Below are 12,596 nucleotides of genomic sequence, written 5' to 3'. Positions count from 1 at the left end.
TAATGTTTGGTAGCCGTCCTCGGCAGTTGGCACATAAATTTTTGTCCTCATGTATAATGTTAGGGGCTAAGCGTGGGCAGTCTGCTATGTCTGCCAGTGGATTCAGTAGCATAAGTGTTTCCCTGCTATATCTGAGTACCCCAGGTTCTGGAGTTGAACGACCAGGGGGGGATGCCCTTGGCCCGGTCTCGGCGCGGACGAGCGCAGACGAGCTTGCCTTAAGCGTGCCTTCGGCGCGCAATCGTCGCGCCCGCTGCGCTCGTCCACTGCGCTTCCGGTAAGGACACAAACTTTATAGGAATAGGATTTTAAAAGATACGAGGCGTGGCTATGGTAGGTGGACGTGCCTCTGGAGACCGGCCAATCACGTCGGTTCACCAGGAAGTCCCCGCCCGCGTCAGCATTCGGTCTGCTGAGCGAAGGATTCAGTGCAGGTACAGAGTTAAAATCACAAGTATTACACAAATAGGGTTTTTAAAAACAGTCTATGCCCTGCTCCCGGCTGTGCCTCAGGAGAATCAGCTGTTAAGAGCTGTCAAAGTTCCCACCAAGCAAAAGTAAACCGATATGTCCCGGGGGTGGGCACCCCGGGCCTTAGCAGGAGCCAGCCCTGGGGGCGGTGGTCCCTAGGGCCATATATGGGTTCAGGAGGTGGGCGGTGCGGATCCCTTCCTTTGTTGTTTACGGGCCAGCTCTGTAAAAGTGGTGTTCTCCGACACCGTATATGGTCCCGTAGGGGGACTGAGAGTCCTCCTTGCTCTTTTTCAAAAGCAATTGGCCCCAGGGAGGTTTTTGTCCCCAGGGCCGGGGGTTCGCCTGGACCCCCTTCATTTTGATTTATTGAGCCGTGGGAGGTGGTGGTCTCCGATGAGGAAGGTCCCTGGGCGCCCCTCCTTTTTTCAAAAATACAACCCCGGGGAAATGGTGGTCTCCAGGGCCTGAGGGCGGGGGGTCCACGCGGTCCCCCTAATATGTTTATGTAGCCTCGGGAAGGTGTTGGTCTCCGGGTCTTAAAGGCTGTAGGAGGGGGCCCACATGCAGCCCCTCCTGTTTTTATTTTTATAAACACTGACATGTCCCCTAAGCCTGGCCTATCTGGGGGCTTGATTAAACACGAGCCCAGATCACCTCCCTTGTTTTTTTTTTCAATATTTGCTGCAAATTCATGCATTTTCACAATAACGAAGCAAAATGTTTTTTTTTAAATGCTCTTTGCACTGGTAGGGTCCCTCAGGGACCCCATGACCAAGGTTTGGTGGTTAGGGTATTCCTACCCTGCCCCATTTTTTTTTACAATTTTTGGAGGACTCGGCTGAAGCAGAGTGACAATGTTGTCATTGAGAAATAAGTAGAAGTTTTGCAGAATTGATTTTCTAGACTGGTTTTCCTGTGAGCTGCCACATTGGGTTTTTAATGAATCAATATGTTTTACTATTCATGAATAGAGCTGTGAAATTTGAGAGTGCCGAGGTAAAGTTGTTCTGTTTAGCCTAGCACGGGAGTTCGGCTGAACTTCTGTGTAGTGACATCCGTGGTAGAGGGGTGTCTTTCTGTTACCTTGAGGGGCACCAACACTGGTAATCTTCTACAGATAACTATAAATACATATGTTGCTTGGAATCGATGTGCTACCATTTATGCCACCACTACCTCTTGTATATATTGTAACATATATTTATGTATATGAAATATTGAAAGGAGCCATGTATTTGTTTGATAGGGTGTACCCTAAGTCAGATCTTGCCAGCCTCTGCTAATTATTGAGGGAATAAATACCTTGTGTCAAGACATCTGAAGGTTTGTCCACTGCTTCAGAGCTTTTATACCGCTTATTAGAGATTGTGGACGTCTGCCAATGTTTGATTGAATTTATAAAATGTGCCAGTGTTTTTGAGCCTGGCAGTACTCGAGGGATGTACACAATGTACTGATTCTTGTGGGAGATACTTGTGGGAGTGTAACCTGTGTTAAGTGTGTTAATGTCTGTCCGTTGTCATGGATTGCATACCTTGTATTTGTCTTTCTAGAGTTTTGTCTGACAGATCATTGCATGTGTAAGAGTGTAGGTAATTCATTGCTTAATAATAACAGAAAATCATGAAGTATGTTCAAACAGGACATAATACTGCTGTTTTTCTTTTTCTAGGATCAGTAAGTAATGCGTTTTGACATTACTCAATTTCATGGTACTCAGTTATCAAACTTGGAAGGGCAAATGGCTGAGACAGCCTTGATGCAATTCAAGCTAGAGACCCAGAGATCGCATTCACAGGGCCAAAGCTTGTGGATGTCTTCCTGTGCTGGTGGCATCTATACTCGGTCAGACATGCATCGGTCTGTAAATGCTTATGGTAGCATATACAATGTGCCAGGGTTTTGTGCCCACGCCATTGGTTGAGGGGGGTATACAGGCCTTTTCCAGGGTTTGAATGTGCATACAGGTTTTTAGGCTTTGCCCGTGTTTGAGTTCATTTGTCAGTGATTTGACCATCAGGCTAGTGAGACCAAGGAAGATACATTTCCAAGTTTAGTGACAGGGGGTGCTCTTCTCTGGACCAAGTCCCAAGGGGTTACTGTATATGTTGTAAGAACGATGAGACTGCTATATTTTTTGGGATTTGAAGCTAGCCCTTGTTTGGATTAGTGAACATATGATTTCAATTGGTTGGAAATTGGAATCCGGGAGGTGGGAGGTAGGATTGCTCTGGAGAGAGACATTAATGATCGTGCAAAGGAAATGTGAAATCCTGATCTGATCCGCTCCCACAGAGCCACCTCTTCAATTCTTGAATTTAGCAAGTAACTGAGAGCTGGCTCTTCACCTAGACCCGACCATGGCTTGGCCCATCAGCGCCTGCTTCTGCACCAGGATGCCCTCTTGGTTTACTTTTACGCTATAGCACATACCATAACAAATAACAGTATCATGTTTTTTAAATCTTTTTCAGGAAATTGCCACTGCCTTGAAATGTGGGAAGAATATTGTTCCTGTGACTGACAATTTTGAGTGGCCGGATCCGCTGAGTCTCCCAGAAGACATGAGGGCCGTTCTAAAGTTCAATGGCATTAAGTGTGTATGCTGTGAAATTTTTAAAGTGCATGCTATGTGTACACTATTGACTTCTGATAGGTCAGGATTGGGAATCATTCACATACAGAGAGTGGCAGGGTGGTGAGGAGAACTTATTAATGATTCGGGGTTTCACTGACAAAACGGAGTGGGATTCATGATAGAAGGTAAATGAGAAGGGATGTATTAAATTCTGGTGGGAGTAGTATATAGGAAATAAAGGGTGTGTGGAGCAGAAGGGGTCAAAGGCCTGCAGCTGTGGCAGGAAATTGTCTGCAAGTTTTGGGATTTACTGTATTGCACGTTTGCTGTTCTGTTCACTGAAGGTTGAGACTTAGAAGGGTATTTTTTGAAGGTTGAGACCATATCCATAGAACTTGTGGGAGGAAGTTCACTGTAGCAGTGAGGATACATTGGCTGATGTAAATTCTACCACTGAGCCTTTCATAATGGTTAAAATCACTGGTACCAATACAAATGACCTAATGGATAGGTCTTATGAGGTAATGCCCATGGCCCTTAGCCCTTCAAGGGGAGTTTCAGGGGGATTGTCCTTATAATTAATCTTGTTGCTCAGTTCACCCTACTGACTCCTGTCTTCTTGTTTCCAATACCCAAAAATAAATGAGTGTTCCCCTATTCGCTCATTCCCCTTTTGGGTCATAGTTTCAGAACCTTTCTGTCTTTAGTTTTAGTTTACACAGACCAGGCCTGCAGTTTGTTGTGAACCTCACAGCTTGAGGAGGTGTGAGCCTTGCAAGACCCACTGAGTGGGACTAGACTTGCTTCTTCTCCTCAGCCAAACTGATGTTGGCTGTGATTCGAGGTAGACACACCAGCATGCGCTGGTCAGGGGACTGTAGGCATTGTCAGTACCAGTAGCGGTGCAGCTGTGTGGCAGTGGTGCTGCTGGTTGTCAGGGGAATCTTGCTCATCGGGATCTTCCTCTGGTCCAGATAAATCTAGAAACCCACTCCAGTTGCAATGGTGAGTGTGACGACATCTGTTGCCCTCATCTGTGAGCATTAGCCTCCCTTCCTTGGCCCAGTTCATTCCGGTGCAACTCTGACTGTGGTCCTAAGTTGTTGGGAAAGTCTTACTTCTAGACACTAGCATATTTTTGTGGGATTTCCCTTTTGAACCTAGAAAATCTTCAGGAACGCCCCCCAGCTTTGCACACTTTCACTGTACAGCACATGCACCAGGCACACTCGAGTCACCCGGAACTCACTCCTTATTGGGAGTGGTGCAGAAATCTTGACACCAGAGGTTTCTGCCCCATCATCATAATAAAGTTGAAAACAGTAGTTGTGTATTCCAACAGTTTGCTCTGAGACTGATTCATGGCAGTTCTGCCCGTTTTGCTTATTTCACTCAGATTGGTTCAGCCAAAGTCATTATTGCAAGGTGCTAGCAGGAAGATGTTGTATAGTTTAGAATCTCCTGTTAAGAGACACCCAAAACCAGGGTGCCAAAGAATGAGAGGCTGCGCCAGTTAACTACCTGTGAACGTTTCAGGGGTAGCTTTTCCATTGAAGGATGGGTCAGGAAAGGGCAGGGAACACTGACTAAGCTTTACATTGTCCCTCTTTCTTTTCATCTCCACACCCCAATGTCTGATCCAGTACAAATGATGGCTGGAATGCCCTGAAGTAATCATGCAATTCACATCTGCTGTCTCTGTCTCTCTCTCCAAACCTCTATTCTAAGTAGGTATGGGGATATTACAAATAGAAAAAGGCTTCAAGTGTGGCTATCGCCACATGTGTCAACACACTCCACATGCATCCTCTGAAAACCCATATGTTATGTTATTTTAATTTGTAGCGCGCGCGGATACTCACGAGTGTCCCGGCGTGATGCCAAAAAGGTAGAGGGTGTCCGTTTAAGCGACAAGATGTGTTTTCAAGTTTTCCTTGAATACTGCTGGTTCCTGAATATTATGAAGGGCAAGGGGCAGTGCATTCCAAGCTACAGCGGCCTTCCTTACCAATGAACTGCCTCCTCGCCTCTGGTATTTGAATCTGGGAACCTGAGCAAGGCGAAGGGGCGTAGAGCGCAAATGTCTAGATGGCACATAAAAAGAGAACAGTTTGTGTAGATAGTGGGCCAAGGCCATGTAGAGCACGGTGGGCCCAAACCAATGATTTTATTTTCACCTGCTCTGCCCCAGGAAGCCAGTGTAGTGAGTGCAGGTGATGCTGCACGCTGCTCCTTTCCGAGATACCCAGAAGAAGTCTGGCAGCCGCATTTTGGACCACCTGGAGCTTCTCCGCGAGTAGCCCGGAATGCTAATATAAAGAGCATCGGCATAATCTAGCCGGGACAGAATGAGTGCACAGGTGACTGTTTCTCTCGCTGCCTGTGGAAGGAGAGGGAAAAACTTGCTCAGCATCTTGAGGAAACCGAAACAATTGCCGGCCAGCTTCTTGATATGGTTTGAAAAGGAAAGGCTCTCGTCAAACCTCACCCCCAAATTCTTTGCAGGCTTCCCTACAGAGGTGGGCAGGGCAAACACAGGATGCCAAAAAGATTCCCGGAAGTTAGAAGGGAATTTTCCAAAGAGAAGAATCTCCGACTTTTCCTCATTACACTTTAATTGGGCAGCCGCTCGCCATTTAAAAATGGAAGAGATGCAGTGGTGAACCGAGGAGACTGACTCATCATTATCGTACCAAGTAAATAGCAGATGGGTGTCATCGGCATAGGCCATCACCTTGTCCCAGACTTTCGAACAGATAGACTAAAGGTGTCACATAAATGTTAAAGGCAAGAGGGCTACGGGTGGACCACTGGGGAACTCCCTTAGTCACCGCCTGTAGAGAGGAGGTGGACGGAGGAATCCCGATCTGTTGGGCCCGACCTTCTAAGAACAATCTAAACCAAATTCAGGCAGTACCTGACACACCGATCCTAGTGAGTTGTGAAAGAAGAAGAGAATGTGGGACTGCGTTGAACGCCACCGAGAGGTTAAGCAGAATTAATGCTGCCCTCCGGGTGGCATCTAGACACTCCTTAATGGCCTCCTCGACCTCCACCAGGACCGATTTGGTGCTATGGAAAGCCCAGAACCCTGACTGTGCCGGATATAGAATATATGGTGAGTTGTTTGTTCACAACCTTCTCACACACTTTGGCCAAGCCAGGTAAGAGGGAAATGAGCCGATACTGTGGGTTGCGAGGGTCTAGAGACGGATTTTTTAAAAGTGGAAAAATCCTGCCCTGCTTCCAGGCCACTGGGACTAACCCTGGGTGTAGGACTACGCTATGCTTGCGTAGTTTGCGCAACTACATGCTACGCGAATGGCACGTAGCACAGTGCAAAAACGCGTAGCATAGCGGGCATTTTTTGCTTGATTGCAGTCCTCAAAATGACATCCCGGCGAGACTTTTTCCTCGTTCGCGATTAGCAACATCAAGTTGCCGATCGCAAGCGTGGAAAATTAACCTCCTGGCAAGATTCTCAACGTGGGGTGGTCATGTTTCTCATTGTGAATGGTTGCGTATGCTCGCGACTACTCGCGATGAGAAACTACCAGTCCGCGTTGAGAAAACTGCTGTTCGAGTACAAATCTACTTGAGCGGCAGAAAATGACCGCTTGCACTGAGCAAGATGGCGTTTGCAATGATTGCACAGTGCGGACAAGCATCCAGCACTGTGCAATCAGTGCGAACAGCATTTTCCCTACCACACTACGAAGTTTGTGTAGCTATGCGTAGCTTGCCTAGTGCGAAGTGCACTTCGCGTAGCGCGACTACGCAAACTACGCCCAAGGTTAACTCGGACTCTGGCTGTCTGGAGAGACAAATTAATAATGGTGTTTACCTCTACATTAATCGTCTCTGCTGCTAGCAATCTAGCAGGTCAAGGGTCAGAGGGTGAACCAGATTTTAAACTTTTAAGAATTTTAAGAGAGTCAGACAAGTCCACCGGCTTAAAAGCATCCAAGAGATGTTCAGTGCCAGCAGGTGAAGGCAAAACAGTTGCAACGGTCCCATTGTCACCGAGCAAAAAAGCTGCCTGAATAGTGCGGATCTTATCCAAAAAGAAATTAGAGAGAGTGTCGCGCCAGGTGTCTGAGGAAGACGTCACACTAGCTTGAGTCAAAGGAGACGTAAAGCTCTGAACAATCGCTAAAATTTCTTTGGCGTTGTTTTTGGCAGCATCAATACGGTTTGTATAGAATTGCCTTTTGGAGGAAGTTATGGCCTCATAATAGACTTTCTGTTTGATTCTGAACTTCCGCTTAGCTGTGAGGCAATAATCACTGCGGCGCCACAATTGCTTAAGAATCTTACATTAGTGTTTGAGTGCGTTCAACTCAGGGTTAAACCAGAAGGGGACTCCCTAGACAATCTAGGAAAACGCTGCAGGGTGAGTGTGTCAACTGCCTTGGAGACCCAGCTGTTAAAGCCGTCAAGACTGTCCTCAAGGTCACCCGAGATGTTTCCAGAACTTGGTTAAATACACAAGGGGCAATTTTGCCAAAGGCAGGTTTGCGTAATGAATGTGCTAAGGGCTCGGCATTCGGCATTCGTCACATCTCACGAGAAGTAGGTCACAAAATCGTCAGACCATGAAACAGGGCATGGGTCTCTGATCAAAATGGGGAAATTAGTACAAATGGTCCACTATGTGGCCGGCCTGAGGGTTAGGGAGACTGACCCGCTGGTCCAGTTGGACCAAATGAAGAGTATCCAAAAAATCACATTAGTCCTTAGCCTCAGCCTGCTCGAGATGGATATTGAGATCCCCTAAGACAATGTAGTGGAAGAATCTCAACACCCTGGGAGCTACAGCATCCCCACAGACCTGTAAGAAAGGTCCCACCCAACCAATGGGCCTTTAGATCAAGGAGCCTTGAAGGACTGGGCTAATTTAAGGCCCAGCGGTGCCAGGGCACTGAAGTAAATCAGGGTTCCCAAGGCCTACATGCTCCGAAGATAACCCGCTTACATTCAAGAACTGTTGGCACGGAAACTGTAAAAGGCAAAAACAAGTTTATTAAGACCCCATGGGGTGGTGGTACACTCAAACAGCACCCTTCGGTAATGCAAGAGGTATCACACCGAACACCGGTGTGACCCCAATTTATATACAGTTTTGGGGCAATAAAAGATAGGCGGCACAAGTTGGAACACATTTTAGGGACATATATGGTCATGTTTTGGAATACTGCCAGCTCATTGGAGGGGGCACAACTCCGCTGGTCAGTTTGGCGCACATTCCTGAGGCTTACTGGTCAGTGGGGACTGCGCATGTGCAAGCTTGACCAATACTAAAAATAGCCTGTTGCTGGGCAGACTGAAGTGGTCAGTGAAACGGACAATGGACTAAAGGGCACGCCGGCCACGAGGCCGCTTATGATCCAAGATGGCCGCCGCAGTATTCAAGATGGCGTTTTCGTATATAGCCAAGTTAAGGAGGACAACGTGTAGGTTCAGCTAATCGCTAACGCGGCCAGGCCAATTACGACAGACGACCCTTTTAGCGTTTAGCTGAATCTACCTCATAGTGAACATAATCAGGATGTTCGTCCTCGATATCTATTAACATGATTTGTGTTACTTCTTTATGAAACATCATTTTGTCATGAGCAAGAGCTCGTCTTGATGGTATGCAGGCTGATAGGCACATAGAACATAGGGCTGGGCCACATTGAATACATAGGCATATGAAAAACATTGCTCCCACAAGTATACACAGAATCGTCAACAGTTTCCAGCCCCAAGTAGCAAGCACGGACCAGAACCATCCCGAAAGTGTCCAAGTTCCATTGTCTGGGTGTATTTCAGCTGCAATCTTGTGAAGTTTGGAGATGGCATCATAAACAGATGGAGAATTGTCCGGAACATATACACAACAGCTGCTTCCGATAATTCTACATGCCCCCCCACGATCAGCCAAAACGACATCCAACACCATCCTGTTTTGGAGCGTAACAATCCTGGAAATCTGTAGTTCCTCGGTAATATTCCCCAGGGCAATAGCAGTGTCATTCGCTACAGCCTCGACAACACGTGTCAGTCGTCTAATTTTCCGGCTGTTCAGAGCGGCCCCCACAAAGGAGAATAGTCCCAAATTAAAGTCCACATACTGTTGCAAGGCAGTATCAGTCTGGTCAATGTCATCCAGAACAACAGTTCGCTTAACCCCATTCAGGACGAAGTCATGATATAACGTGTAATCATTGTGATACATTGGTGGGGCAATAAATACAGGAGGTAGTACAAACGATACATAGCATGTGCCCAACCACCCCAATGGAAGCTGATGGTAACCCTTCGTTCCACAAATAAAATACGTATTCCGTGATGCAACAAATGAGATGCCATTCGGGCTATCAAAAGTGAGAGTGGTATTACATTCGCTTTTCCCCACTGCAATCGAACCCTTATTTCTGATACATAAATCGGCTTTTGTGGCAATGACATTAATGACATGTGCACTTGATACATTAATATTCCTCTGGTTGCTGTACACACGTGGGGCAGACACGTTATCGGGCCTGTACTCTTCCCATTCAAATCGAGTACCCTCAGCCCGTGGAAACCCATCCTTGTCATGGGAACATACTTTATTCAAACGGAAAAGCACCCCCCCTTTGGTTGGCCATCTCAAAGTAAAGAGGAGGGTGTACCAGGCATTGCATGATCCATTATGTGAAAACAGGAGTGGAATAAGTGGGGTGCCCCCTCTCTTTTGGCGCCCTGGCAACATCCCACACACCCAACAGTTTGAGGTATTGGTCATGTTATGCGTGTGGTGAAGAATCTGAATGAAGCTGTTATTTAGATACGTTTGCCTATGACGTTCTTCATGAAAGGGTAATGTAAAATGAAAATGTTCAGACGGAGCCGGGGTAGTCGGCAGCAAATGTTCACGTACAGGCACCACAAGTTCAACTACCCAGGCTATAACAGCTATCACCACAATAGTCAGAACAAAAAGAAAGGCACCCAATACTTTCTTATCACGTGAAGCCATTGATGCCATAGTTCAGAAATGTTCGTGCAAAGTCTTAAATAGCACAAATTGTTCGCAAAGTCTCAGATACACATGCGTGTATACCTAAAAAAAAAGAAAAATACGGTGCTGAACTCCGAGGTAGCCGTTGTTTTCTTCTCCGGGCCAAGACGGGTGTCGCTACACTGGCAGAACTGATCCCCCTCCTTGGAATTCCCGGTTTCCGTTTCACAAACCTGGAGCGGTAACCAACCAGTCTTAAAAATACAGAAAAAATCTTCTCATCGAGGACGCAAGTTGTAGCGCTCTCGTCCGGCAGCAGTGTGGTCCGGGAAGGCTCCCTCAACTTCGGCCGACGTCACAGCTGGGCTCTTTTCTTTCTCCAAGATCTCTTTGTAGTCGGTCAATACAGCAGGAGTCACCAGATCCGGGGAGACACAGCGACAATGTGTCGAATGCACCCACCGCTTCCTGTTGGTCACTCGTACAGCGGTGCGGGTTGCAAGGAGGACCTGTTCGGGGCCCTTCCACCTGGGCTCCAGACTGCTTGCTCTCTCAAACGAGCGAATCATCACATGGTCACCAGGGCGGAGATCATGGCCCTCTCCAGTAGAGTTGTCAGGGAGCGCTTCTCGAACCTGTTGATGAATAGAGAGCAAATCATTTGTTAATCGTGCCAGATAGTCATTCATCATAACGCAAGGCACATCATGTATTAATCGCGGCTTGGGCACCCCCCAGATATTCATCGGGCGTCCAAACACCACCTCATAGGGCGTAAGGCCAGTTCGTGAGTGGGGTACTGATCTAAGAGAGAGTAGTGCTAGCGGCAAAGCATCAGGCCACTTCAACGATGTAGACGCCACAATTTTGGCCAGTTTAAGCTTCAACGTCGCATTATACCGCTCGACCAGACCTGCTGACTGAGGGTGGAATACAGCGTGGAACTTCTGCTGAATCCCTAACCCCTTCAGTACATATTCCACAATCTTTCCAACAAAATGGGGCCCATTATCGCTCCACAGAAATTTGCAAACTCCAAAGCGAGGAAAGAATTCCTTAAGCAACACCTTAGCTGTTGTCAGAGCCGTATTGTCTTTCGTGGGGTAGGCCTCAACCCATTTGCTAAAAGCACATACCACCACTAGGACGTACTTCAGGTTATTGCAGCGCTCGAGTTGGATGTAATCCATTTGGAGTACCTCAAATGGTGCAGAAGGTGGAACGAACCCCCCTTTCGGAGTATGGGTCCCTTTTCCAGGATTGTGTTGCAAACATACCAGGCAGGTCTGCACTACTCTCTTTGCAGTATTAGCAATCTCGGGATGTTCCCAAACTCGTGTTAAAAGCCGAGTGATTGCAAGAGCTCCGATATGAGCCAGTCCATGTGTCATCTGGACCATCGCCTGTAAGTAAGCCGCAGGCAATTTCCACTTCTCCATATCTTTGCTTCTCCAACAACCCTCGTCATCTAGTACCCCATCTACTGCCCATGCCGCAAGTTCAGATTCAGTAGCTGATTTTTGAATATCCAGTATTTCTGCCCTAGCATCACTCCATCGCTCAGCCTGTGACTGTATCACGTACATGGGGGAGCTAGTTCGGGACATAGCCGTTTGTCTTGCTATGCTGTCTGCAAAGGCATTTCCTTGGCCCACTTTATCCGTGATCTTTTTGTGGGCACTGCACTTTACTATCGCTACTTTCTTAGGGCCAAGCAACGCATTTAGGAGATCACGCACTAGCTCTCCGTGCATAATGTGCTCTCCGTGTGATGTCAAAAACCCACGTTCTCTCCAGAGTAGCCCGAAGTCATGTGCCACTCCAAAGGCATACCGGCTGTCCGTGTATATGTTCACACATAGACCAGCACTCAATTCGCAGGCTCTTGTTAAGGCTATCAGCTCTGCTGCCTGAGCCGATTTTTGTGGTATCCTAGCTGTTTCTACCACTGTCTTAAGTGTCGTGATCGCATAGGCTGCAGAAGTCGTACCATCTGGCAGCCTTAAACACGATCCATCAACCCACAGTTCCCCATCCACATCTGGAAGTGGGACATCCTGTAAATCGACACGACCCTTTGTCTGTTCCTCGGTCAGGAAAACACAATCATGATGTTTTTCTTCCTGACCCTCCTCGGCCGGGTAGGGCAATAAAGTGGCAGGGTTCAAAGTAGCGCATCTTTTCAGTGTAATATGTGGCGCCAAAAGTGTCAGCTCATATCCTGTTAACCGTGCACTCGTGAGGTATTGGGTCTTTGTTTGGTTTAGCAGAGCATCTACTGCATGAGGAACTAACACCAACAGTTTGTGTGATAACACTATTCCCTCACTCTGTCGTATGGCAACTGCTGTTGCTGCTACCGCTCGAAAACACCCAGGCAACCCTCGTGCTACAGGATCCAAGATGGCAGAGAAGTATGCACATGGTCTCTGCTTATCCCCGTGTAGTTGCACTAACACTGACAACGCGCACCCATCATTCTCGTGCACGTACAATGTGAAAAGTTTCGTGTAGTCTGGTGTGCCTAACACTGGTGCGGAACAAAGGGCCTGTCTC

At 47.3% G+C, this 12,596-nt stretch overlaps 1 protein-coding gene across 1 annotated transcript in view; it reads left to right on the top strand.

The window, feature by feature from the left end:
* The window catches only part of SARM1 (sterile alpha and TIR motif containing 1), a 339,339-nt gene that overhangs the window by 284,167 nt on the left and 42,576 nt on the right, over positions 1–12,596 (top strand). Inside the window, exon 9 of the mRNA XM_086954061.1 lies at positions 2,949–3,070. Within this exon, the coding sequence (XP_086810187.1) occupies positions 2,949–3,070 (122 nt within the window). The remainder of the gene's footprint in view (positions 1–2,948; positions 3,071–12,596) is intronic.

Source organism: Lissotriton vulgaris, chromosome 2_1 (assembly GCF_964263255.1).
Source record: "Lissotriton vulgaris chromosome 2_1, aLisVul1.2, whole genome shotgun sequence".
Classification (NCBI taxonomy): domain Eukaryota; kingdom Metazoa; phylum Chordata; class Amphibia; order Caudata; family Salamandridae; genus Lissotriton; species Lissotriton vulgaris.
This window is presented reverse-complemented; position numbering and strand designations above follow the sequence as displayed.